The following is a 27,717-nucleotide window of genomic DNA, read 5'->3' as shown; positions in this document are numbered from 1 at the left end:
ACCGCAGAGGGGCCAAAACCCACAGGCCGTGAGTGCAGGGGGTGGTCACGCTGCAGCTGTCCCTCTGCAGGGCCTGAAGGGTCAGAGTGACACCAGGAATCCCGGCTGGTCATGGCCACTGCCTGCTCCAGGAGACAGCGTGGATATTCCTTTTGGCCAAACGCACCTGACCCAGAATACCAAGCTGGGGGCAGGGAATCAGCCGCAGGGCAGAGAAGGATGGCAGAACAGAGATTCCATTGCACTCCCCAGCTGTGGCCACTCAGGCCAAGGAGCTGGGAACACTGGGCACCCATTTCCTCCGGCTGGCTCAAGGCTGAGTGTGAAGGGAAGCACCAGCCGTTAACCCAGCACTGCCCCAACAGCTCTTGGCCAACAGCGTTACCCACAGCAGCCAGGAAAGCTGAACTCCTGCAGAGGCTGCACAGCCAGCAGCACCCCCAGCAGCCTCCCTTGGGCTGGCAGCAGTGGAGAAGCAGCTGCTGCTGGGCTCCAGGCAGGGCAGCACCCAGGGCTGTACCTGCCCAGCACCGGGACCAGCCCGTGGGAGCTCCTGGTGGGAAGGATGGAGCTGCTCCTGTGCATGGGTGACACAATCCCTGCTGGCAGCAGGCAGGGCCTGTGGCTGTATCACCACTGTCCCCAGGCTGCCAAAACAGCAGCTCAATTATCTATTAGTGCATAAAACCCAACAGGGAGTTGCTCCCCTGTTGCTCCTTGATACTTTCAGGCTCCCACCCAGCAACTCAGGACACAAACCAAGCAGAGTTACACCTACGACTTATTTTATTGTATTTTATTTGCATAAACAAACTTCGGGGCTTTGCTAAACAGGAACTGTTCAAGTCAAAACAAACCAAACTCTAGCTGGTGTGTGGGGAACAGCACAGCAATCCTGGGGAGAGGGACAGGGGGAGCACGGGCACGGCTGTGCCTCCCCGCCCAGGCTCAGACCTGGCCGGGAACCCTCACAAACTGCTCCAGAATAAAGTAGAAGATAAAAAGAAATGCATCCTAAGGGCCGTCCTCAACCAGCTCAGGAGGAATCTGCTTTTTTGGTTTTATAAAAAGATTAATAAAAAATACTGAAAAATTCTCATCTCCATTTATATTTTTTCCCCAAGAAGAATTCGGAAGTTCCTTAGAAAACTGTGTCACCTTGGAAAGGGCACTCGGGTCACAACCAGCTGCAGGGAGGAGACACAAATGCTACAAGCAGTTTGGGGTCCAGCACACACCAGGCCTAATAGTGAACACAAACAGTGGCCAGAAGTAGGGTATCATTTTTTTTCTCTTTTAAACCATGCTAATTTTGTTAACTTCCAACATAAAAGGAAAACAATAATTTTTAAAAGGCCCTAAACTCAACTGTTACATTAAAAAAAGTTAAAAAAAAAAAAAAAAAGGTCATAGCAGTTTGGTCCCAACAAATGAACATTTAGATGTTTACTCACATGCTTCATTATTTTCTTATTTATAAGAACCAAAAATAGTTTCCAAAATTATCTCTGAATTGATGCTACTACGTATGTAAAGGCCTAAAATAAGCAGAATTTAGAAAATTGAATACACAATAGGGGAGGAAAATTTGAGCGGGCGAGTGAACCCCGACTATCACTGGGTCAAATTATAAAAGAGAAACAAAATGTCAGGACAGGTGAGGTCAGGTGGGCACAAACTAAAACCACATCGTCCTCAAAGCCTGTTACCAAAAAATAACCGACCATCCATAAGGTCACAGAGAAGGGAAAATCTGGGGTCTCACCCAGCGCTTGACCGTATCCAGTCCAGAAGGGAAGAGAAGTCTTTGGGAAGAGAAACTCCAGGAGCGGATCCGAGCGTAAATGATGGATCAGTCCCAGTCCGTGCTTGGGGAGGCTGAACTCTGGAAATGCAGTTAAACAACGTCGGGATGGTTTCCGAGCTGCTCTCCAGGGCTCTGCTCAGCACGTGGGGATCACCCTGACACCCCAGCACCAGCCTGACCCCTCCCCTCCTGCCAGAGCTCCCAGCACCGCGCGGGCCCCGCGGCTACTCGGCCGTCGTCTGCAGGGCGTCCTTTTCCTCCCGGTTTTCCGTTCCGCTTTCGTCGTCTTCGATTTCTCCCTCTTCCCCACTGAACTTGTCATGAGCCCACTTGGGGCTGGTGCTGGACTTGCGGAACATGAAGCGGCCTCTTCCCCGGGGGAAGGCGCCACGGCCGCGGCCCCTGTTCACCCACTTGTCCGTGCCCTCGCCCTCGCGGTCGTCGTGCTGCACGGGAAGCCAAGGACAGCAGGTGAGACAGGCTGGCACCGCCCTGCACCGCGCCTCTGCGACTGCCCTTGGGGGTCCACTTAATGGGAACCACTCTACAGGGAGCAGGAACGAGCTCTCTTTAGGCAGGAGCCGGCAGCTGCCCGTCAAGCGTCACCCGAAGCCTTACCTGGTGTGTCAGTGACAGCGGGTGCCTTCGCCTCTAAAGCACCTGAGACCGGACACACCGGGAGCACGCGGGTGTCTCAGCACCCAGGTACGTACCAAGTAGTATTTCTTGCTCTTAGGTGTGTACTCAGGGTCCCACTCCTCCTCTCTGCTGCGCTTCTGGAAGTCATTGTTGCCGCCACTGTTGCTGTTGTTGTTGCCTGAAAAGTTGCCTCTGCCCCATCCTCTCCCTCGAGCTCTGAACTGCTGCAACAGCAACACAGAGGAGAAAAATAGAACAGCTGCAGAGGCAGAATCCTCCCACCCCAGCCAGCTTCCAGGGCTCCCAAGATTCCCACCATCCCATCCAAAACACCTCTAAAACCCATCACTAAAGCAAGAGGACGGCTTTAACGTGGCCACACCACCTCCTGCACTCTTGGTTTTTCAATTTTTAGTTCATCTGATCACATAGCACATCACAGCTCCTGTAAAGCTGATGAAAATCACCCAGGGGCATTTCCAGGACTGTACATGGACTGCACACATGAGCATGGCCAAACCCCAGTGGAAGCACAGCGTGTGCCCATTGGGCTGCTCAGCATCACTAATGCACAGAAGCTTCCAGGCTTTGTTCTGCTGGAGTTTGCTGCCCACAGCACAGCCCCAGCAGCCTGGTTTATGCTCTAAACCTGGAGTGATTACACTGGGGCTCATCACCCTGAGGGCTTCTCCTCTAGGGTAGCTTGAACTGACAGAGCAACACACAACAGCCACTTCCTGCCCCCTCTGGGAATCAACCCTCAGGGCACAGGTGGAGACCATTTGGAGCAGGGGTGGAGAACACTTACAAAGGTTCCTCTCGCTCTTCCTCTCTCATTTGGACCAGAGAATTCCTTAGTCCCAAGCCGGGATTTGTCAAAGCCTGTGGAGCTCTCCTCCCTCTCCTCAGTCTCCTCAGGATACTCCTCTGCTTTGACGGAGTGAGAGGACCACGACGACGACGAGCTGGACCTGGATCTCTCACGCACCCGTCGGTGTTTCCTGTTCCAGTGGTGGGGATGGAGGGGAGTGGGACACAACAGCATTAGGCACTCAGCTGTGACCCATCAGATACAAAACCACTTCTTTATCACTGTCTTATTAATGCCATGCTCTCCTTTTCCTACTACAAGAGGAAAAGCCATGGTAAGAGCTCAGGCTTTAACACAGGGCCCAAGACCTCTCCTGAAGGAACTTGTTGCTCCTTCCTAAGGTGTTTACACCATCTGCTCTCAGCTTAGCATGCATCCATGGAGTTTTAGTCAAATGGAAAATTAAGCTAATAGAAAAGGATTAAATGAACATCAAAGCCAAGTCATTTTAACATGGCTGTTTCTCTCTTGACACAACAGGAACAAGAAGGAAAAGTGACTCACCCATCCTGACACATGGAGCTTTCCCATCTACCTTTTACAATTATTTAGTGTTTCTGAGAGATACAATGATAGCGAGACGACACGCAGAGGGGTAGCTCAGGCCACTGGAGGAGTTATGTCACAGGTGCACAACTGTGTGCACAACTGTTGTACACGGTGCCGTCTCCAACCTGAGCAGCAGAGACACGAGAGGCACAAGGAAATGGCTACTGGGTTTCCTACATACTTTTTCTTTGAGCCTTTGTGACTTTTCTCCGTTTTCTCAGTTGATCTTTCCCTTGAGTGACTTGAATCTCTCGAGTCCACCGACTCCCTGGATTTATCGCGTTTAAGATCTCTTTCCTTATGTTTTTTACGGCGTTCAATATCAAGGCGCAGATCAACAGGGTCGTCCTTATATTTCCCTTCAGCCTACAAATGCAGAGGAGAGGGAGGGCAGAGTTGAACACAAGGTCTGCAGTGCCCCAGCTCAGCACCATTTACTTTGCTTTACTGACTGCACAGACTTCTGGAGAACTGGAGTTTAACTGAGCACTAATGAATATTCCACTTTAAGATGTCAAATAATGCACTATTAAAATAAGTCTGTCAGAATTCAATTTTCCTACACTTAAAAATAACTGATTTTTAAAATTTTAATCTCCTCTTTAAACAGCATTAAAATAAACAGTCTGGTAGAGGGGAGGGAGACATGGAAGCTGACATTTATTGTACACCACAGCCAGCAAGGATGTGAACAACTTGGGAATCCCATGCAGCTCATTATGGACCACAAGGACAGTGTGGCAGAGCCCTCTGACAGCCCATGGGTGCACCTGAGGTCCTGCTGACAGTCTCACCTGGGCAGGGGCCAGAGGGATTTGAACCCCAGATCTAAAAGTGACACTCTGGGAGAAGCAAAAGCTCTTTGCTGCTTGGAGCTACCCAAGATTAGTGATCCAAGGGGCAGGAGGAGGCCAGTGAAATGCAGCATCCAAGGGGTCTGGGAGAAGGCCAATATCCCATGGATAGGAAGGCATTACTACATCTGTCAGGAAGATTTACTGGGTGCAGATGCCACCTACAGCTCCTTCCCTTGGGCTGGAGGGCACCGTGTGACAGGTGCCACAAAGCCCCACCGACACACTGCGTGTCTCCCACAGTCCTGCCAAGTCTGCTAAGGCAAGCTGGTGTCTCACAGAGCAAAAACCCACCAGCTGCATGAAAAATTAAAACTAAATTTACATTGCTAATTAAAAACAAACATAAAAGACACCTGGCAATGCTTGCTTTGAGCTGTATTTAAATTGGTACTTCAAGAAGGGATTAGGAGTTTCTTTGGGAAAGGAGCAGTTGTTGTCCCTGCTCCTCCTTTGAGCCCTGTGGCACCTGGGTGAGATTCTGCTGCCTGCCCTAAGTGACAGTGGCTGTGGTTTGACAAACAGGTAATTGGGCAGCAGGAAGCCTTACACCATGTTGGTACCAACACCCAGCCTCAGTCATTGCTACTGCATTTACACAACACTCATCCTGGGAACTGTACAACTTGATATGCAACATACATCAAATTAATTGCCTTCAATTAAATACAAAAGGATTAGTAATTCTCTAGCTGTTAAATTTTTACTTACATGAGTTTCTAACCACTTTTTTGTTTAAATAAATATGTCAAATAACGCAGGAGTGAAAGCAGGCATTTTGTTTTGATATTTTGCTCTTCTACTTTCCCCAGGCAAAGAGCTTTAATTTCTACTCTGAGAATAAAACTGCTCCCAACACGATGGATGTCAGATAAGTGACAAAATCAGCAGCAGCTCCCTTATGTGGCACAGCAAACACCTATTTGGGTTTGGGAGGGCACGTCTGTTTCACGGAAGGCTGGCGAGCTGTTTGGAAACCACGTTTATAACACACTCTGCCAAGCTGATGCTCAGAGTTCAGGCCCATCAAATCCATCTCACCATCGTCCATGTCAAGCCACAAGTGTGTTTGGAAAAAATCGAAAACAAATATGAAACAAGTAAGGTTTCAGCAGGACTGGTTAAAATCTCTTCAATGTAAATATGTATGAAGGTGAATAAACAAAGGTTAAAATCTCAAACATTTTACGTTAAGCCTTTTTTATAATTGTTTACAGTGAGTGCAATGGCTTAACATTCATCTACTCAGCAAAGCTAAAACACTCAATCCCAAATGCTCTGGATCTAAGACAAGTGCTGAATGTTAAAGTAACAGCAATCAACAGAAATGGCACAGTCAGTTGTTAGAACAAAATTTATCAACTGCTTAATAGTGTATCTGCTTTAGCTCAGCATTTAGTTTTACTTTCCTCTTTTTGACATGCATGTCTTTGAAAACATGGTTGGCAAAATTGCACGTAACAATGGAGTTAATCATACTTACAAGCAGAAAAATATCACAAAAAGTCTCTTCTCTCATCATGGGCACTTGTTCCAAAAATCCTCTCTTTTTTCTCAAGCTCACCTCAATTGATTTGGGGTCATTTACCATAGTCTAACCACTTCACAAAGGTTGTTGATACATTTTTAATAAAAATTAACCCTTTGTAGTTCATTTTTAGAATTATGCCCATCCTTAAAAGAAAAACACAAACTTAAGTAGAGAGTAATTTAAACAAAAACATCACTGTTAAGTTCATGCCCAATGCACTCATTTTGTTGAATTAAACTAATCAGAGTAACAGTTCACCTTGAAGCCAGGATCTCTGGAGCTTTTCGATTCCTCTTGAGAGAATCCATGTTTTCTAAAAGTACTGGGAGATATATCTATCCTCCTAAAGGAAAAAAACAAAACAACACAGATATAACCTTGCTCATAAGAAGAAGATTTTAGATCAAATGTCCTTTAAAGCAGACCAGTATTTCCAAAGGTATTTAAAATTTCCCATATTTTTCCTTTTTTTTTGCTGAAGCTAGTTATATACTTGAATTATTCTGGAATTATTCCAGAGCTTAAGAAATGAAATCTGGAATACTTCTGCAATGTTAAGGCAGTGTCTAATGGCACCAACCTGTGGATTTCAGGGCTCTTTTTGTTTTTAGCTGCATCTTGTTCCATTCCTTTCTTTAGATATTTGGTAAAGCGTTCGTTCAGCGTCATAGCTGAAGACCCAAAGTGATGCTCTGTCAGGGGTTTGAACAAACAATACCAAAATATTAGTGCCAGTTTTGTAAAAAGACAAAGCCCACCCATCCCACAGCCTGTTAAAACCCAGGTGCAGGTCAGTGAAGCAGCGTGGGATGAGCTCTAATGCTGCTGACAAACTGCAGTTTCAGTTTTTGGTGTTTCAGTGAAATGAACACAATTTCTTCAAGCGAGTCACAAACTCATCAGAACACAACATTCTAAGTCCCAGACTCTGAATATTGCTCAGGTAAAAACAAGAACACCTTCTGTCTGTGCAGAGGAGTATTTATGTAAATAAAGATCATCGTGATCATGCTGCTGCTCTCATCTCTGGAATATCTGCTGGAAAACAACTGCAGGCATTTTGAGTGCACAAACCCCACTGATCTGGGCAAGGCAGGAGTGAACCTTCCCCGAGGACACACGGACTCCTGACCCACCTCTTACATGATGGACTATAGTCACTATGTGCTGAGCAAACAGTTCAGAAGGGCTGCGCTGCGACTGAGCCGACTGGATGTGATGGAAAATGGAGCGGAATTCCTGCTCTTTCTTGTTGCTGTGCACAAGATCCCGGCACAGCTTCCTCTCCTGAGCCAATATGCCACTGGGACTGGAAAAAGAAGAGCCCATGAAACAGAAGAATGGGGTGAAGGAGAGCAATTGAAGGTGTTTAATTCTGCAGGAGCTGGGAGCTCACTGATGGTTTATGTTGCTATTAGGGAGGCACCCATGAGTACTCAAAAGCATGAGCAAGGAGCTCCTTTAAACATCCCTAAACACACTGCTCCAGGTTACTGTGATAATTCAGGTCACTATTCTAATGCTGCATGGAGAATAAGAGTAGTAAAACACACAGCAGAGGATCAAAGGGATTTAAGCAGCACAATAGCTCCCCTGAACAACTCAGCTTCCCTCAGCCAGAAGCCACTGAGTACCTGACTCCATCTGGGGTCCTTCTCAGAGCCTGGTACATCCTAAACTAATCTTACATAGCAAAGGTTAGGAAAAAGTTAATCTCTAGCTCCCCAAACCACAAATTGTGATGCAATATTGCTTAGCCTTCCTCACACTTGGCAAGCACATGGGGATCTCAGGAAGAGAAACAGGAAAAAACATCACAACTGAGACTGCTCAAAAGCTGGAGATCCTTACCGTGCAAGATCCTCATCGAAGGAATCCATTCGAATATTGACCTGGGCCTCACGAGTAATGGAAAAGGAGGATTTGCCAGGAGTTAGCCCCTCTACTTTGGTGCCTGGCTTCTCCTTCACCTCAGAAGCCTTCCTTGGTGGAGGGGAAGAGCTTTTTTCCTGGCTTGACTTGTAAGTGGTCACTCTAAAATTCTTTTCAGGTACAAAACCCCTGTGACCAGGTTCATTTCTCTTGGATCCTGATCTCTCTTCTTTTTTGGATCTTTCAGAATAGCTTTCCTCCTCCATTTCATCAGACTTCCTTTGCTTCTCTTTTCCAGGTGGCAGGAACACCACACCTTCCCATTTTCCTGACCTATCCTCTTCTTGACTTTTACCCGAAGTCGCTACGACTTTAGACATAAATTTGGGCTCATCATCAAATTCCGAATCTTTCCGGCCCTTTGCCTTGTCTTTCTTGTCCTGCTCATCTGTTTCATCTTTCCCATAATGACCTTCCTTGTGGAACTCTGGGACCTTGAGCTTGTCAAAGTCATCCCTAAACTTGTAGCGCTTGGGCGACTGGCTGCCGCGGTATCCCTTCTCCGAGTCAGCTTTCGATCCGTACGAGTCAGATTTTGCCTTTCCATCTGTTGATCCCAACTCAGAGAAATTCCCTTTTTCTTTACTTTTTTCTTTCTCAGCATTTGTTACTTTCTGGTCTTTGTCTTTCCCGTTCTCAGTCTTCTGCTCTTCCAGATACCTGATCATAAAGAGACATTACAGGAGGTTTCTTATTAGAGCTCAACGAGGTCAATTCTTCAGTTCAAAGAGTCAAAACTTCAGAGAACCAAGCTATGCATGTACTGAAAGCTGCCTCTAGGCCCTAAAATAATTAAAATGTCAAGCAGATTACTCAGCCTGAATTCAGACTTTTGTTCTCACTAAATTCAGCAAATGTACAAGGAGATGGATATGCAGAACTGATGGAATGAGGCTCAAGGACAAATCAAACCCAGCTGACCCACAGATGTATTGGAAGGAAAAGAGGAACATCTTACCCACTCTGTTTATTTACTTACAAACCTGGTTCAGGAGAACAACACATCAAACCTTTGAAATTGGACTGTTCTGCTTTTAACAACATACTGGAAATAAAAGCCTCAAAAGCTACTTCAAATTTGGGATGCAAGTTTCATAGGTAAGCTAAATATTTCATGACAGACTGCAAACACAAATAAAAGCAAACAGGTTAACAGAGGAGAATATGCTGCTGGGAGAGATAAAACACTTCTGTTGAGAACAATTCAGCTGGTTTATAGCATCTGAACAGTTTTAAAGCATTCACAAATCAAAACCCTGGCTCTGTGGGACAGCAGGAAAGCCCACGGACACCAGCTCTAGCCTTTGGAAAGTCCAAATAAAGAGTCACAGGAGTTTTTTCCCCTTTTTAAATTTCAGACATCCTTAATATAGAATCAGCTCAAACCATCTTTAAAAACAATAAAAGACTTGAAAGCACTTGTGAATGGTGCTGTATCTTTTAAAACAAAGTGTCACCTTTGGGCACAATCTGCAGTGGATTAATCTAGAGAATGATGGAAGCAGATGCCTCCTGCATGGAAGGCTGTCTTCATTTTAGAGATGTATTTGGTGCTTTAGTTTCTCATCCTACCCACACACACAGGCACAAGCACTGCAGCTGCACCTGCCCCACGCTGTTTGCAGCAGGATATGCAGTAGGATTTAATTAATTTCTTCTAATTTACAGTACCTAACAATTCCAGAAGGCAACACTAAAAATGTCTATAACCAACACGTATGTAACTGGGAAATGTGAGCTTCCAGCTGCCAAGAAACCTCCTTGGGCAATCTCCACTTCAAATGTTCATGGGCTATGAACATTTTTGCAGGGAATATATACAATCTTTAGAACCATCCAAGTTGGAAAACCAATTCCAACTTCCTACAACTCTGGGCTGGTTTTTTTCCATAATTCAGAAAGGGCCAGGCCCAGAGCTGGCAGTATGCTGGCAGAGCTTCCTAGCTAGAGCCTGCCCCAGCCCCTTGCCACGCTCATGGAGCACCCACACGTGCATCTGGCTCCTCAAAAGCAACCCAAAAAATAACCCAACACCACAAAACACATCACTTGCCTCTTGGAGAAGGCTCCTCCCCCGGGAGCCGTGCCCTCCTCCTTCGGAGCGGCACCATACAGCGAACTGACGGGTGTGGGGCTTTTGCACACCGGGCTCTTTCTGGTGGGGCTCATTCCTGCCGAGCCGTGCTCGAAGGGGCTCTGGTGGGAGCCCCCCTGGAAGGAGGTGGAGCCGCTCTGGGCAGCAGAGCCCATCGGGGACGGGCTGGAGCGTGGCGGGCTCGGCTTCTGCACGGGGCTGGGCCGGGGCGAGCGCCGCCGCACCACGACCGACTGCAGCGGGCTCTTGAGGGCAGGGCTGCGCTCCCGGGGGCTCAGCTCCGACACCGACCCTCTGGACGTGGAGCCCGTGCCATAGCTGCTGACATCTTGCCACGCTTTTGATCCCTCGGATGCCTTGGCATCTTGAGCCCCGGCTCCTGAAAACTGCTGCTCCTTAGACTCGTCTCCTTGGTTGTCTCCTGCAGCCTGGGATGCACGGGCATCCTTGGAGGATGATTTCTTCTCCTTGCCAGATTTACGCTTGGAAGATTCAACCCGACTGTGATTCGAGGACGAGCGGGAAGAGGACGACCTCCTTGAGCGGTCGGAAGATGATTTATCCGAATTCCTGGAATGGCTTCTGGACCTTGGGGAAGGAGATCTCCTCTTGGGCGAGCGGGAGCGCGACCTCCCCCTGCGAGGGCTGTAGGCCTGGCGGTAGTTTTGCCAGTTGGATCTGTAATTCCCATATCCTCCTCGGTTGTACTGGCCCCAGGGGTAAAACCCTCGGTTCCGGCCACGGAAATAATACGGTCTCCGGTATCCTCTGTTATGGCCTCTGAAATCACGGTTCTGATAGACCCGTGGGTGGTTTCTTTCTCTGTTGTGAGATGGAGAATAGGATCTTGAACGAGACCTAGAACTGATTAAAAAAAAAGAATTACACAATTTTTTTTGTTATAGTTTTTTTTTTTTTTCATAATTTATTTTTGGAGTTTATTCTTCTGCCACAACTTTTTATTTGAAGACATATTTTTAAAAGACTTTGAAAAACTCATTTCTAAGCTTTTAAAAGAAAATCCTTTCGTTTACCCTTATCTGATTGAGGTATTACACTTTGCCATGAACAAATTGCAGTGGAAATAACTTGTACCTGTGATACTGTCAAGTATTTGATTTCAGGATCATTGCAGAGACCAAGATAAGCACACTTTGCTCTCTACTTTGCTGGGATGAAAATGGCTGTTATCCAGCTTCAGAAAAAGTGACAGATCTCAAGCATCCAGCCCTTAACAATTCAAGGTCATGGTTATACCTCACCCACAAAGAAGTAATTTTTACACAAATCAGACTACTGTTATTGCAACAGACCCCAAATCTCCCTCTCTTGTCCCTACTTCAGATGCACTTTAAAATTCTGATAATCCAGATGAAACTTCACTTTTTATTCAGGCAAGTTCAATAAATGGCTACACTCCAACAGCAGCAGGGCAAAGGGCACGCTGCCCTGTGGGTTTAAGCTCCCAAAGGTGCATCCTGTGGCACCATCCCATGGCACCATCCTGTGGCACCATTCCACCATCCCATGGCTCCATCCCATGGCTCTATCCCTTGGCTCCATCCCATGGCACCATTCCATGGCACCTTTCCACCATCCCATGGCTCTATCCCATGCTCCATCCCGTGGCTCCAACCCGTGGCTCCATCCCACGGAATTCCCGGGCAGGGACAGCTCTGGGACACCTCTGCCAGGCACCACCAGGTGCCGCTGTGGACGTCCCTGCCCACATCCACAAAACCCAAATCCCGGAACACACAAACCCTGGAAAAATGCAGATTCCAGTGACTAACTGTCCCAGCAGCTTCTCCCATTAAATTGCTGCGGTTGTGTAACTGTTTAAAGGTCCCGTTGTAGCTCAGATGCCAGAGCTACAGGAAGCGCTGGCCAAACTAGGAAGTTGAAATAGAAAAGAGATTTTTTTCCGAATGGAATTTTAGTAAATAACATTCATTGGAATGGTTTCCACAGCCCTTTCTTGCACTCCACAGCCCTTTCTGGCTCTGACACACACGTTGGTCGTACTCCAATGGACATGAACTTCCTCACACAGATCTCACTGCTGCTCCTCACCTCTCACACCCCAAACCCCCAGAAGCAAACGAGAACAACCTGCTGTTGGAATTCCTACATGGTTAGCACACATGTGCAGTCAGAGATGAACTTTAGTTCTGTTTTCATTTCTTCCTCCTACCAAACAGGTCACAGTTTAGCAGGAAACTCTTATTCATACTCCAATCATTGCTAACAAACAGCTTAATGACCATTTTAACAGATTTTTCCATCCTTCAAACAAGTAAAAAACTTATCTGAGGCACTTCTTCATTCAAACAACAGTGACCAGAAGGAAAAGCAGAGAGGCAGGAGGCAAGGACCAGTTATAAGAAGCTCTAGTCCAAGGCATGAGGAGCAGAGACGCTCAATTTTCAGACAACTGCTGCATCTGTGATCAATTATCAACAAGGACCTGTCGTACGACGCTTCCAAAATCTGTTCTAGTGATTTAGAGAGGCTGCAGCAGGAAGATTTCACTCCAAAAGTTGCAGACTATTTACCAGAAATCTTTTTAGAAAAATACAGTAAAAGTTATGCAGTAAAAGAAGCACCAAAAGTGATAATTCCCCCAACTCTGCTAGCCCCCAGAACTGTAGGCACTGCACTGCTCCAGGGCTAAATCCCCAGCATTTACAAGAAGTGAGAAATAAAGTCATAAAGAAAGCAGAAGATACTAGGCAGACTCCAACACAGCAATGTAACTCAGGATAAACAGAAACCTACCAAAAGAAGAATAAAATAATTTGTGGTGCATCCTGAAGTACACAGCAATGGCCTTTTATGCTGAGATCCCACCAGACCTACCTTGGAGCACATCCCAAGGCCAGGCAGAGGGGCTGGGCTGGGCCGACCCCCTCCATTCAGACTCCTTTTTTTTAAAAAAAAGGAATTATTTATAAAGCAGAAGTAGCTTCAGCAGCAGCAGCACAGAGGAAACAATCAGGTTTACACAGGGTGCCTTTTTCTCAACTGCCAAAGCTCCTTCACTGCTAGGAGATATTCCCAAATGAGCATGGATCTTCCAGCATTCCAACTTCTTTCTGCAAAGGGCTCGGTTGGACTCAAGTCTCCGCCTCTAATTTAGTTTTGTCATGTCCTTCTTTCTCCAACTGTACATTCATCAGAGCTTCTGTACTTTTAAAATCTCTAACTGGTAACACTTGCATGTGTTCACAGCCCAGAGGTTTTCAGAATACGTGTGAAAAGGCAGGAGAACACCATTACACCCCCTCCAACTGGAATGGCTTTGCCAGATGCAGAATGCTTAGTCAAAAGAAAAGGAAAAAAACAACATCCAGGGAAGACACAAGCCTGTAATGGCCTGCTCAGAAGCAATTCAGGGAGACAGGAACAACTATTACAGATATTAATAATTTCTTAACATTAACTGCAGCAAAATTATTTTTTATTCACTTTATTCCTCCAGGAGGATCTTCCCTGTTACCTGGCTTCTGTATGCCAAGGGGAGGAGCAAGGGAAGAACTGGAAAGGGAAGAATATTATCAGAAATATATCAAGAATTGTTCCCACCTTTCACAGCAGTGTCTAAAACTGATATTAAAACTTGCTTGAATTCACTTCTCAAGAGGGGAAAAGCACACAATGACATCTACCAAGACCCTTGAGTCTGGGATCCATTACATTAAAGCCTCCATAAAAAAGCCAAAGTCTCAAAATAAAGATCTTGACTGTGCTGACAAACATCATACTCTCCTATTTATTTATTTGTTCTCCTAAGTGACTGAAACACCCAAAGAGCACAGGTTGGCAGGAAGCAGCCTGACCCACAGGACGTTATCTGTCCTGGGATCTAATCGAAATCTTTCCCTGGAAAGGAGCTAAGTGACAAACCACCTGCAAGGGAGGAAAAGCCCTGCCCCACCCTCTGGCTGCACACTCACCTCAGTCTGCGTTTCCTGGAGCGGGAGATGGAGCGGGACCGGGAGCGGGATTTGGAGAAGGAACGGGAGCGGGACCTCGAGCCCGACCTCGAGCGCGAGGAACGCGAGCCAGACTTGGATTTGTTTGTTTTAGACATCTCTGCAAGCACCTGTCAGTGCACCTGAGGGAAACAGGGACACAGAAGTATTTGAGAAATGAAGCATGTGGTTGATAGGAGAGGACAGGCAGCACCTGGCAGGCTGACAGACTCCAGGGACGTGGAGCTTGATAAGGCTGGAAATAGGAATGTTTGAAGTGCTGCTAGGAACAGATGAATGGTGCTGGGCTCAGAATAGAAGGTTTATTTCAGTCTAAAAAGGAAAACTGCAAAAAGAATAAAAGGCTCTAAACTCAGAGTAATCACAAATGAGAGTGTGACAGTTGAAAGCACCAAGTTAATGCAAACCTGGGAAGGGGCAGAGCCACGGTGCTGGCTGAGGCAAGGACACCTCTAGAGGCAAACTAGTCCATGGAAGTGAAAATTCCATGTAATTGCAGCCACATCCCTGTCTGTGCAGCCAGCTGCCACTGCTTTAAACGACAGGGAAGAAATAAAAAAGCTCAGCATCAAAAAACCCACCCCATAAACTTTTATCTAAACTTTCAGAGGCAATCAAAAAAGAGTTGATACTCCAAGACACAGGAATGTGACCCTATTTGCACAGCTCTGCTCAGGTTCAGTCCTGTCCTCTCTACTTGTGCAGTTCCTGCAGTTGCTGTGATCAGTCACCAGTGTGGATCACCCAGCCAGGAGTTCTGTTGCAGCCAAAATAAATCAGATGTCCTTCCAAATATTCAGAGACAGAAGAGATTACACTGTAGCACTAAATGACTCAAAATAGCTGTAATTATGAGTTACCTGGGCTATTTTCAGGCATGTATCCAGGTAAAGGTTAGAAAGTCCCTTGGAAGATGATTCAGGGAATAGTCTGACCACACAAATCTTTCAGCTACACCCTCCCTGATCTGTTCTCCTTTACCAAAGAGCAAAATTTGCATTAATTGCATATTCAATAAGTTACCAACAAACTTTCCACCTACAATGACTAATGAAAAAGAGCCAGAAATAAAAAGGAACTATGTTAGCACAAACTTCATCTTTTTTTTTTACCCACTGTTTAAAAATAGAGACATTCAGGTACATAAACACAACTGATCAAGTGTGGCTGCTGCTGTTATACCCATTTTAAGGAAATTCCAGAGGACTGACTTGCAATGCCTTCACTTCCAGAGGCTCTCCAAAATTACATATATGGTTACTAAAGGCTTCAACTTCTGCCAGGGCACTTCTAGGAAAAACACAATGTCTGGGACAGGAGCAGCTGCTGGGAGAGTGGATGGTGGTTCATCACCAGAGCTGGGACTTTCTAGAAATGGGAAGCTGGCTTTCATTTTAAAAAATCATGTTACATGCTCCTGTTCTTCCCTTTAACTACACTAAAGATGTTAGATCAATTCAACTGAAGTATTTGAATATATTCCACATCAGAAAGCATGCAGGAAAAATAATAAAATTGATGTTCCTGTTCTGTTAGGAAACAATAGATGTTGTTTTATTCCCCATTACCCCAGGAATGAAAATCGAAAGATACTGCTACTGAGAACCAAAGTTTGTTCCTGTGCTTGGAGATTTTTCAGAGAAAGAATGTGTGAAAGGAAAATTTTTAAGTATTTCCTTTTAATTCACTGAATATGTCTGTTGAACCACTTCCTGCAACACTTCCTACTCTGTTGCTCACAACAATCCAACGCTGAGCATTGGAAACCAAAACATGGAAGAGGAGAAGAAAGAAATGGTAACAGGAACTACTGCAAGATACAGAAGATGTGGCACCAACTCTCAGGAAATCCCAAGAAGACCCCAAAATAGATTTTTAAATTACCACTTTGATCTGCTTAATAGCTTTTGCCTTTCACTTTGATCTACAGCACTTCCCAGCCAAACCACCCTGGTGTGTGCAATGTGTGCCAAACACTCACGTCCTGGATTCTTTATCTCTGCCAACATTTTAAAGTTGATTCATTCCTAACATATGAAGTAACTCCTACTAGGATAGAAACAGAGTTGCTATGCTCCACCAGCACTTAAAAGGTTAAACAAATTGCACACTGGAGTCACGTCAGTTCCCCTGAGCTAACTGCAGTTGTAAACTTACTGTGATACACATTTAGTTTTAAGAATGACTGACTCAGATAAAATATGTTCAGCAAAATACCCTGCTCTGAAAGCATCTGTTCTTATAAAAAGGATTTTGTATGTTTTAAATAAAGAGGTGCCTGTAAGTGAAGCAAAGACAAACTCTGAGCACAGCAGTGGCTGCTGACCTCCCATTCCCATTCTTCCCTGCCATTCCTGTTTTTCCCCTGCCCACGGAGCTCCTGGAGATGCTCTGGCCCTGAGCAGGGACTGCAAGCAGAAACATTTGCACAGTGCTATGGGGACTCATCTTTAATCTGCCCTGCCAGAGTCCCACCTCCTTCCTACAGCTACAGAACCCCCCGAGAGCAGCTCCTCCTGCACCTGGGAAGGGACAAGGCTGATGCTGCTGCCTGCTGCAGATCTCCTCTCCCAGCAGGCGAGCGTGGCTACACTCATCTGGAAGGCATGTCCTGCTGGGAAGCACTGCCAGGGATTTGCAACTTTTGTTTTTTGGTTTGTTTCCTCTGCAGGCCCAGTTCTAAGCTGCCCAGCAGATCTTCCCAAGGAGTGTAGTCTCCCATCCAAAAACATCCTGGTTTTGGATGTCATCTGTGTGCTGTTTAGAAGCTGTGGTAAAGGCACCACCCCCTGGGAAACAGACACCTGACAGCTTTGTTCATCTGTCATAAAACCACACTGCATAGAGCAAACTTTGCTTTCTGCATTCCCAAACCCTCAGGGCAATCCAGCAGACCACTGACGGAAACAATAGAGGAGCAAATGCTCCCACTAAAGTACCAGGATGGACTTTGCCCAGAAGGCAAACTATTGTCAGGAAACAGTGGCAGGGAAGTTAATGTTTTACCTCCTGACAGAGCCCAAAAGGGAGGCACAACTCTGCTCCACTCTGCAGCAATGAAAAAAGGTCACCACTGAGACTCTCTCACAGCTGGGCTCTTCCAAGAGCTTCCACAGCTTTGGAATTTAAATGTTCACAATAGTTAAGGAAAACTTCTACGCCACTGACTGAAATCACTACAATGCTCAAGCTAAGAGCAAAGCTGGAGGAGGGCACATGGCACAATATGGGATTTAACACTTAGATCAGTGTGACATTTAATAATCTGGCCAGTTATGGTATATGGGAGAAGCAGTGCTCTTCTCCCAAAAATCACCAGGGCATAAATCAAGAGATTAATCAATATAGCATTAAAAAACCAAAAATAGGTACTACTTCTTCCAGGACATCCAGGATTTTTTCACTAAATTGTTCTACTTTACTCTTATATTTTGCAGTTACTTAGGAGGACAAGTCCAAACATTCCAAGACACAAGGCTGATAATTTTCTTCTAAACCTGCTCCGTATTTTTTGCACAACAACAATGAAAGCAGAATTTTACCATCAGTCTAACTTGTAGCATGCCCAGAAGAGAAGATAAAAGAAGTCTATTAGAAATCCCAAGACAGGCAGTTTTACCTCTTGTGAATATTTTATTTGCTGTGCTTACCTGCTTGAGCAGGCTCACACCTTGCACCCTTCTGTCAGATTTCACCGTCTCAGCTTTGTCAATTAGGAAATCAGGAAGAAAACCTGAAATGAGAAGAAAGCACACCTTTGTACATGCATTGCTGTGCTGCCACCAGAGGTGAACTGGCTGCCCTAAGCTCCTGCTGCACCCAAAAGATTCATCAGATCCTCAGTGTTTCAGGGAACACACACACCACAGCTGACCAGGAATTTTTTTCACGGACTTTTATGGAAAATGTAGGTTTCAAAATGATCCTTTCATGCTTCCAAAATTTTAAATCTTCTTCCTTCCTTGCTCCACCTCCCCTGCCCCATCCCACCTGCTGTGACACACATCTGTCAGTGCACCTGTACAGCCGTGCTGGAGCCATTCCTCTCAGCCCATTTGAATGCTCTTACTGGGCTCAGGACTAAGGATTTTCCCATATTGTTAAAGGAATCCACAAGTCAACAGAAACAATTCTTTTCCTGACAATTCATCCATCAGTATATGGCCGTCATCCAAGGGAGCCACCAGTCCACTGGGAGCTTTTCTGACAGGTCTACAGTTACATTTCAGAATCCTTCCATGCACTGCTGGAGGGGCAGAGGTTTTAGGAGAGAAAACAACAGTAAACACAACCTCAGAAATTACTCCATGTTATTAAACCTCTGAGCTAACAGCAAGAATGTCACTTACTCTGTGTTCAGCCATAAAATAGACTTGTTAAAAGGTATTCATTTCTTGTCCTTACTTCACTGAAAAAGTGCAGTTCTCAAGTAGCCTTGAAACCTTTCTCTGAACTGGTGATTAAGGTTTGTTCTCACCCAAGGGAAAGGTGGAGTTGCAAAGTTTAGTGATTTTTAAATCCTGCTTACCAATCTTGGGAAAAAAGCCACAAAGAACACACCACAGAACTGTTTTTATTATTTTTCTGTTGTCTTGTCCATCAGTCTAAATGTCCACAAAAAGAAATCTCAGCTTGTATCATACAAAAATCTTTGACTTTCAGCCTTTCACAGTGGCAGAAAGAGTTTGCCATATCCATTATTTCTTGCTTTGTGACCCTGGGGCTCTGGGTTTTTTTTGCCTATTTCCCAAACACCACTGTTACCACCACAATCCCCCACACAGAGGTGTCATCCAGAGCAAAACCTGGATTCTCCTTTGGAGAAAAATACTATTCTTGTGTTTAGAGCACTATTACAGAAAAAGTAATCAAGTCAAGACACAACAGGCAGGAGTAGCAAACCTTTCTTTCAGATAGTGAAAGGAAATTGGGAAATGTGCTCAACGCTCTGTGCTGAAGTGGAAATCATAGTCCAGGAGTTTCTTATTCCAGAACACTGTAAAGAACATTTCCATGTGCCAAGTCATGGGTCAAATCGAAAACATTGCTGGTTGTCAAAAAGCCTTTTTCCAGGAATCTGTTCCCTTCTTCCAACTGGCCTGTGTTACTTTGTGACTCTTTCCATCTTGCACTCCGTTGTTCGAGGTCCTTCAGGCAGCAGGAGTTGGGATCTCAGCCCTTCCCCAGCTGCTGCAGAGCAGCCCAGCCCAGAGCAGCCAGCTGGCACATTCCAGCTGAGCCCACTCCATGCCCAGGTGCCAGTGAGGATCCTGCACCACAGCTGGCCAGCTTGGACAGGGAATGCAGCATGCACCTCCCTGCCGAGGCAGCTGTTTGTGTTCCTATCTGAGCAGAAACCCCAAAACACCTGGAAACAAGGGACACGGCTCGTGCACACGCCTCAGACACAAGCAGTGTGGTGAAATTCATTACAGTGGTTTCTGTTTATCACACAGTGCTTGCAAACACTCAGCTTATAAATGTTAAATGTTTTGTAAAGGCATTTGTAAGAAGCTCTCTGGAAGTGCTGTAGGAAAACAAAAATTTGCTTTTTACTGGCCAGCATTTGAGTGAAGCTGTTGTGATTTATTTTGCTGTGAGGCCCAAAGCAAATGAGGTGGCACCTCATTAGAGAGCACATTTTTGCCCGAGCCTCTTGGCATCCATTTGGTGTCACCAGCACAGACATTCAGCTCAGGAGGAACAGCTGAACTGCTCCTTCATTTGCTCAACACCCCTCATTATCAGGAAAGAAAAAAAAAAAAAGTAATTCTCCTTCTGCCAGCTCTACAATTCCTAATCCCAAGCCCCAAAACCCAAACAAGATTAGTTCATTCTGAAAAAAACTAATAATCCCACAAAATACCTTACAAAGTGTGCTCTGTATAATGAGGCAACAACAATCCCTGCAAAAATAAGCTTATAAAGAGTTGCAGCTCTCTCCATGTCCCTGAAGTGCAGCAGCAAGTGCAGAGAGCAGGCTCATCTTTGTTAGCTCAGAACCCAACTCTTAACACCTCACTTTCTACTGGATTCTTCTTTTTCAAGCTAATTTTTGGTGCAAGATGCTTAAAGTATGTTCTTGATATCAGTGGAAAACTTGAGAGGAAAGGTAAAGCCACCTGCACAGTTCCTACAGCCAGCCAGGGAGGAGCAAATTAAAATGTTAATTCTAATCAAATTTCATTGAGGGAACAAAAAGCAGAATGATTTCTCTTCCCAGATCCAATACCAGTGTGTTTTCAGAAGATTTATGACACACATTAACCAAAGGTACAACTACACCTACCGACCTCCTCAGCAAAAAATGTCCCAGAAAACACTGCTAAAAAAAATTACCAAAAACCTAACCACAAAACAGAGTGTTCTACCCTAACAAGAGCTAAACATCCAAAATTATTCTGCCACAGCAAGAGAAACACAAATTTGTCAGCAGCAGTTTCAATTTCTCTCTAGTCTGTGTGCTTTCAAAATGAAGATCTTCCTTCAAGCACATTTGGGTTCTCACATCATTAAACAAATCCCTAAAGAAGTTTAACCCTGAGCTCCAGCCCTGGGTTCAGATAATTAGAAGCAGTTTCTGTGGAATGGTTGGAAGAGTATTTACAGGTTCTTGTGGAAAGAACTGATTCTGCAGACTGTAGTGCTGAACAATCCCTTTCCAATTAATGTGACCAACTACAAACCCCAATCAGTGACTTTTTGAAACTGGCTTTTTGAGAGACACTATTTTACAAATGTCTGAGCTTAAAAAGTCATATGTTGTTATTCAGACAGTTTAGTGACAGGGAGCTCAAGGAAACAATCCAAGAAAAAGCTGATTAGAAATCTGGGTGCTTTTGTTACAGAAGTTGGGCAGCTGGAATTTCTGTTAAACACAGAAGAAAACAGCCATAATTTTTAAAAAAGGGAAAAACCTATTTCATCAGCTTTTTCTGTCCAAATTTACAGAGCTTAGGAAAAGCAGAAAGATCAGGTCTTTCCCCAAATTGATGGCTTCCTCACAGGCCAGCCCTGCTGTTCTGAGCAGTTTTGGATGCTGGGGGGGGCTGGGAATCCATGTCTGGAGTTCTGCAACCCCCACAAGAAGCAAGAAATGGTCCAATTTACTCCCCTTAAGAAAACTGTCCACAAATTAGTTAACTCAAGGAATTCAAACTTGTGTGCAAGTGAAGTTCTCAGCAAAGGGAGGATGAACTGCACCCTCCAGGACATTTCCATCCTCTCAGGTGTCTGCCAGCTGGAGCCCAGCAGGCGCCACGCACGCTTAAAAACGTGGAAGTTCTGCTTCCAAATAAACAGCAAGTAACAGCAAAATAGTTTGACTGGGGGTTCTTTGGAATTTCTTCTGCAATACACAGTATAGTGTCAGCCAAAAAATCTCCTGAGGGATTACAACTCTCCACACATTTAACCTATGAAAATACAAACTCCAGCAAATGTCATTTATAAGCTGAAAAGAGCAAAACTACTCACATATTCTCAAGCCAGCACTTCATTTATCTCTACCTTAATGGGAATCCCACTACCTCAGGGATTTCCATGACCTGGTATAACATTTAAAGTTCTTTATTTATTTTTTCTAATTGTGGCATTATTGTAAGGACAATGCACCAGACCAGGCCATCCCTACACTCTGACAAACTTCAAAACAGAGAGAAATGCCCATCCACAGGAATCCTGTACATATGGAATAAGTTTATTTGAACAATTATTTGAACACTTATTTGAACAATTTTCCATGCTGTATTCACGTACCTTGTACAAGTGTCCCATCAAATCTGCTTCTAAACACTGCTTCTTTAGAAGCGATTGACCTAAGTAAAAAAAGGAAAATCAAATTTAAACCAAACCAAACACTGGTAAATCATTTTATTTTAGCAGCACAGGAAAGGATTCTGATTGCAGCCATTCATCTCAGCACTGTTTCCCAATAAAAGAAGGCCACGAAAATAACCTCATCTGATCAGACAGTGCATACACAGGTCTTAACTCGGGAAACCAACCTCACCCACAGCCCCACAGGAGCAATTACTGTAATTATTTCAGGTGTAAAATACAATGTATACCATGGCACCTGGTATCACATGTCCAGCCCCGTGTTAAGGCACAGGTTAGTTAACATCATTAATGAATGAATTCCAGCCTGACACCCCACAGCCCCATCACCTCCAGTGCTCCCAGAGCAGCCATTCCTGGGGGGCTCCTTGCCCCGCTTTCCTCTGCTGCTTTCACTCAGCCAAAGGCAGGAGCGACCCCAGGCAGCAGCAGGAGCAGTGCCCAGCTGAGCCAGCTCCTCACCCTGCAGTCCCAGCAGGGGCTCTCTGGGGTTTGCACACCCACCTTACCCTGTAAATCATGGCAGGCTAAAAATGGCCGGGTGACAACTGTGGAGGTGAAATTGTGAGCAGGGCACTTGCTGTGGGATCACTGGAGCTGGGAGCAGGGCTGTGCACAGGCCGCACTCTCAGACACCAGAGAGGCACCAGCGGTGCTCAGGTGCGACAGGAGCAAGGGCATGGACAGAAAACTCCTCCTGGGGTGGGAAACAACCCCCAGAGCAGCCAGCTGCCATCTCTGTGTGCCATTAGCTTCACTTTTTTTTTTTTTAAGGCCCGGCAGCTTCCGGTTACCATGGAGTGAGGCAGCGCAAACACCATTCCCAGCTGGCATGAAATGTGATCCCGTGATTTCACTATTCATAGCTCTGACATGATAAAGCTAAATTAAGCAGGAACTCTTCACTTCTCCAAGCTCCCAGCAGTGACTCCCTCAATGCTCAGGCTCTCCTAACACAGTTTCTCTGTGAGGAGGGGGAGGATGTTTCCTTTAGGGTAGGAGACTCCAGACCCACACACCCAGCCTGTCACCCGGAAACAAAATGGCACCAGCTCCTTCCCAGGCACCCATCTGTCCTGGCACCAGCAGGAACAAAGACCTGATGAGCTGCTGGGGCCAAACTTAACAACTTCCTCATCTTGGGACTCACTACAGACTCCCTCAGAGCAGTTTAAGCCTTGCTCCCAGGCCTGCCCAGCACATGCACCACTGTGTCCAGGAACGGGGGCAGCTCAAGGGGCACTGGCACAGCCCCACTGCCAGCAGCAGCTGTCACACAGCCTGGCACCATCAAGCTCCCCAGGGAGCCAGAACAGCTTCTGTAACTGCCACCACCACTCCTTTCTCTTCCAATGCCCATGGCTTGAACGATGTGGCTAAATATCCTGCAATTCCTGCCTCACCAAAGAACTCCCTGTACCGCCATAATTCTGAGGAAACCACACGACCCAAACCCCACATCCCTGCCCTGGCACGTGCAGCCATTAAACACAGCTCAGGATACTGTAAACTTTTCCAGAAATGGAGAAAAAGTTCAAGGGCTCCGTGGCTGCTCAAACAATTAACGAGTTCCGACATGACAAACTGCCCTTTCACAAAGACAAAGCCAAGTGAGCTGAAAAATACTCAAACTTCTGCAAAACCACTCGATTCCTCCAGGGATACAACCAGGGAACATCACGGCCTTACAATGAAAAGCATCCTCAGCCTTATCCAGCCCAGCTCAGCACTCCCTAGGCCTCCCAAAGCAACATTTCTTTGACAACAGAGAAAGTGGGAACAGGTAAACTAAATTTAGATCTGCTGATGTGCATGGATTGTCACTTACTCTATGTGCTGGTGTTTTATAACCATAACATTTTTGTTTTCTAATAGCAACACCAATGTCAGGAAGTGTTCACCAGCTTTCCTGCACCTCACTGTGAGCCCACATGCCTGGCCTGACCCAAATGATCATTTTCTTTAATACTTTACACACTTCCTGACTTAAATCAGCTGGAGAAAGCAGCAGACAGCTAAATTATATTATCATAACCCCATCAGCAGAATATCCATTTTTTTTACAATACACATGACAAAGCCTTACTTCCATGAAAAAGAACTGGAAGTGAAGGTCAGGGCACATGGCTGGGCCAAAGCCCAGTGTCCAGGGAAGCCTCTTCCCAGACAGCATTGCTGAAGCACTGACAGCAGAACTGTCTTCCAGAGACACACAGCTCACAGAGAGGCAGGGAATTAGGAAGGATGGAAACCAGCAGGAAGTCAGCAGGGTATAACTCAGCAGAGACACAGGCAGACAAAGAACAGGGGCAGGGATCCATGGCTGCTCCAGCTGCTGCTGCCAACAAGTCTGGGTGAACACGTGGCTGCAGCCAGAGCACCACTGCTCGTTACAGCACCTTGGGAAGGCACTTCCTCCCCAGGGCCAGTTCATCTCTTCACAGATTCATTTAGGTTGGAAAGGACCTCAAAGATCATCAAGTCCAGCCTGTGACTGATCCCCACCTTGTCACCCTGCCCAGAGCACTGAGTGTCACATCCAGGTGTTCCTTGGACACTTCCAGGGATGGGGACTCCAAACCTCCCTGGGCAGTCCCTCCCTTCCAATGCCTGACCTCCCCTTACCTGACAGGTAAAAGGTTTTCTTTCTGGATCTCTGGACAAAAAGGATGTGAAAATGAGATAAGGGGCAGCCCTGCACCTCCCTCACCCCATGGACCAGACCCCCAGCTGGAGGGGAAGGGTTCAGACCCCAGAACTCTGCAACCCCCTGTGACCAGACTGCAGCATTTCCAAATCACACTCATGTGGAGCAGACACCAAGGCCCATCCACTGGAGCACTGCCTCAGGAGCAGCATTCCCAGCCTTCAGCTGCCTAAGGACATTGGAGGAAACTGTTCAAATCAAGTCCTTACTTGCCCTCCCTGTTCCTGCTGAAGTAGGGACAATAATTCCTAGAAGGAATGATGCAATTCAGAAATATGTAGCAGCACCCAAAGAAATGTTAGACAAAAATCACAAGGCCCTAGACCCTCCAGAGGATCCTATGACACGAAAATGTACATTTGCAAAAGCTCTCTACACTAACTGTCCTGTTTTGTCCTTTCATCTGCTGTGAGATTGTGCAACCCATCAGAAAGGTCACAAAGCCAGCCATTTCCTCACTCCATGCTGGGCACCTGTGAAGTTCCAGAGCAGGACACAAAGCAACCACAGAAGACTCCAGGAGAAGACACTGCTGTATCCTAGCATTTGCTTTCCTATGCCTACACTGACTCTCTTTTGGGAGGCAAAGCTTTGAAACACCTTTTGAGTGAGCGGAGCCAAGGCTGTGACACCCAATCCCTGCGAGCTGCTCTCCCAGCCCAGCACCCACCAAGGGCACAGTAAAGCCCACCCGAAATGTCACACACCATCAGCACTGACACAGCATCTGCCCTCGCTCCCCATGAGAGGGAATTCTCAGGAGTCCTTCCAGAGAGGAACTGGATGATTTAATTGTGCTCTCAGGAAAAGCAGCCTGAAAATGTCCGTTTGCTGATGTGACCCTGCTGCTGCAACAATAAAGGCTCTTCTCTTCCAGCACCAGCTCCCAGACAACCCAGACCATCTTCCAAATGGTTTTACATTGTTCATTTAAAGCAGCAAATCTGTTCTCGTGCCACAGCATCTGGCACATCACTGTACACATAAAAATCAAGGAGTCCCCCACCTCTGACGGGTCCTGAGATGATGGTGTTGCATACAAACACACACACAAGTTCACCTGCTCCTCCCAAGGCAGGGCACAGGGAATGGCTTCACATTGAAAGTGGGTTTGGATTGAAGATCAGGGAGAAATTCCTCTCTGTGATCCTGGCACAGATCACCCAGGATCCCTGGAAGTGTCCAGGCTGGGGTAGGGGAAGGTGTCCCTGCACATGGCAGAGGGTGGGATGGGATGAGCTTTACGGTCCATTCCCACCCAAACCATGCCATGATTTGCTGATGCCATGGAGCGCTGCTTACTCCACACTTACCACGTCACTTTCCACAGAAACACCCAGAACCCCATCCAGGACGAAATACAGTGACAATCACCTTGGGCAGGCTTCAAAACGCATATTTAGAAACCTCAACTACGTTCATTTCCCCAAAACACCACGAACTAGCAGAAAAAACCCTTTATCAGTACATGGAAAACGAAGACTCAGGCTTCACACGTGTGTCTGAGCCACTGCAACGCCTCTTCTGCCACATCGCCTGAAGTTCAGCCAAACTTCACGAGCAAGCGGACGCAAAGCGGGCAGTGAGAGAGCACCGATCCTGATCCTTCCCGCCGCACCGGGAACCGGGCGGCGCTGAGCGCCGCGGCGGGAGCCGCACACCCGCGGGGCTTGGGACGCGGGGGTGATGGCCGCGGCTCCCTCCAGCTGCCGGGCCCCGGCAGCGCCTCCCGCGCCGCGGGACACTGGGACAGGACCTCCGGGACAGACCGACGAAGAGGAGAACCTAAAGGGCGCGGCCCAGAGGCGCGGGCGGAAGACGGGGATCTCCGGGAATGGGGCAGCGGAACAGGCTGCGAAAACCACATCGGACCACGAGCGGCTCTGGGAAAGGGCCGGGCAGGCCCAACCGGCCCCGGGGCCGCGAGGAGGCGCCAAGGCCTGCCCGGGCCCAGGCCTACCACGAGGCGCCGCTGGGGCCGGGCCAGAGCGGTCCCGAGAGCCGCGAACGAGCCTCGCCCGGGGATGTGCGGGGCCAGGACACCGGGAACGGGGGGGAGCAGCGCCGCGGTGAGGCCCAGCAGGGGCGGGAGGGGGGAGTGGGCAGAGCCGGGGCGAGGCGGCTGCGGAGGGCGCGGGGAGGAGGGAGGGGTAAGGAGAGCTCCCGGTGGCGGCGGGCAGGGCGGAGCCGGACCCGCAGACCCCCCCCGGTGCCCCTACACTCACCGGCGCCGCTTCGCCGCGGCCCCTCCGCACCAGGCGCCCCCTCCGCCTCCGCCTCACGCACTTCCGGCCCGCGCGCGCGCTCTGCCCGCCCGCGGGAGCCGCCGGGAGCCGTAGTCCGGCCCGCACAGCGCGCCCCCAACCCGGCGGCTCCGCCGCACTACAGCTCCCGGCGGACGTCGCGCGTGCCATTCCGCCACTTCCTCCTCCGCCCGTGGCGCGGCAGTGCGCGCAGCCCTTCCGGCGGGGAGCGGCACCGCGGGCGGGAAATGGCGGCGGGGGCGGTGACGGGGAGCGGCCTCCCTCGCCGTGCGGGCGGCCAGGGCGCGGCACGGCCCTTGCCAAAGGGGCCTTGCGGGCCCTCTCCCGTCCAGCCCTAATGTAACCCTCCCAGGCTGTCCCACGTGCGGCTCCTGAGGGCCTGGGAGGGAAGGGGCAGCCACGGAACAGGGCCCTGCTTGCGGGTGGGGCCGCTGGGATGAGGTTTCCCCCGATCGCCGGGACGGAGCTGATGGAGCGGGCACCGCTGGGAGCTCCGGGGGCGACCCCGGGCACGGGGGCAAACCTGCCCTGCTGCTGTGGGGGCCGGGAGAGCGCCCTGCCCTGCCCTGCCCAGCCCAGCCCAGCCCAGCCCAGCCCAGCCCAGTCCCGTCCCGTCCCCTCCCCGGACACAGAG

The 27,717-nt window shown here is 47.5% G+C and overlaps 1 protein-coding gene across 2 annotated transcripts; it reads right to left on the bottom strand.

The window, feature by feature from the left end:
* Positions 1 to 768: 768 nt before the first annotated feature.
* On the bottom strand, positions 769 to 27,187 carry THRAP3 (thyroid hormone receptor associated protein 3). 2 transcript variants are annotated; one of them, XM_071453395.1, is made up of 13 exons: positions 27,045 to 27,187; positions 22,032 to 22,090; positions 17,924 to 18,006; positions 14,235 to 14,395; positions 10,237 to 11,142; positions 8,103 to 8,843; positions 7,388 to 7,560; positions 6,832 to 6,943; positions 6,510 to 6,594; positions 4,048 to 4,232; positions 3,255 to 3,447; positions 2,521 to 2,667; positions 769 to 2,253 (listed from the first exon to the last, which is right to left on the bottom strand). In XM_071453395.1, exons 4-13 carry the CDS (start codon positions 14,369 to 14,371, stop codon positions 2,032 to 2,034), a joined length of 2,901 nt encoding a protein of 966 aa, XP_071309496.1. In that variant the 5' UTR covers positions 14,372 to 14,395; positions 17,924 to 18,006; positions 22,032 to 22,090; positions 27,045 to 27,187; the 3' UTR covers positions 769 to 2,031. The 2 variants fall into 2 exon arrangements, with proteins under 2 accessions (XP_071309496.1, XP_071309495.1); XM_071453394.1 differs by having other exon boundaries at positions 2,521 to 2,670; positions 27,045 to 27,185.
* Positions 27,188 to 27,717: the final 530 nt, after the last annotated feature.

Source organism: Agelaius tricolor, unplaced genomic scaffold (genome assembly GCF_023055355.1).
Source record: "Agelaius tricolor isolate 1412-34295 unplaced genomic scaffold, bAgeTri1.0.p SCAF_36, whole genome shotgun sequence".
Classification (NCBI taxonomy): Eukaryota; Metazoa; Chordata; class Aves; order Passeriformes; family Icteridae; genus Agelaius; species Agelaius tricolor.
The sequence above is the reverse complement of the archived record's forward strand: the minus strand, read 5'-3'. Positions and strand labels throughout refer to the sequence as shown.

Coding starts and splice junctions, on each gene's coding strand:
- THRAP3 (XM_071453394.1), bottom strand. CDS start 14,371: ATGTCTAAAACAAACAAATCCAAGTCTGGCTCGCGTTCCTCGCGCTCG. Junction 11,143..14,234: donor TCCAGGAAACGCAGACTGAG/GTGAGTGTGCAG, acceptor TTTTTTAATCAG/TTCTAGGTCTCGTTCAAGAT. Junction 6,595..6,831: donor AAGAGCCCTGAAATCCACAG/GTTGGTGCCATT, acceptor TTTTTCCTTTAG/GAGGATAGATATATCTCCCA.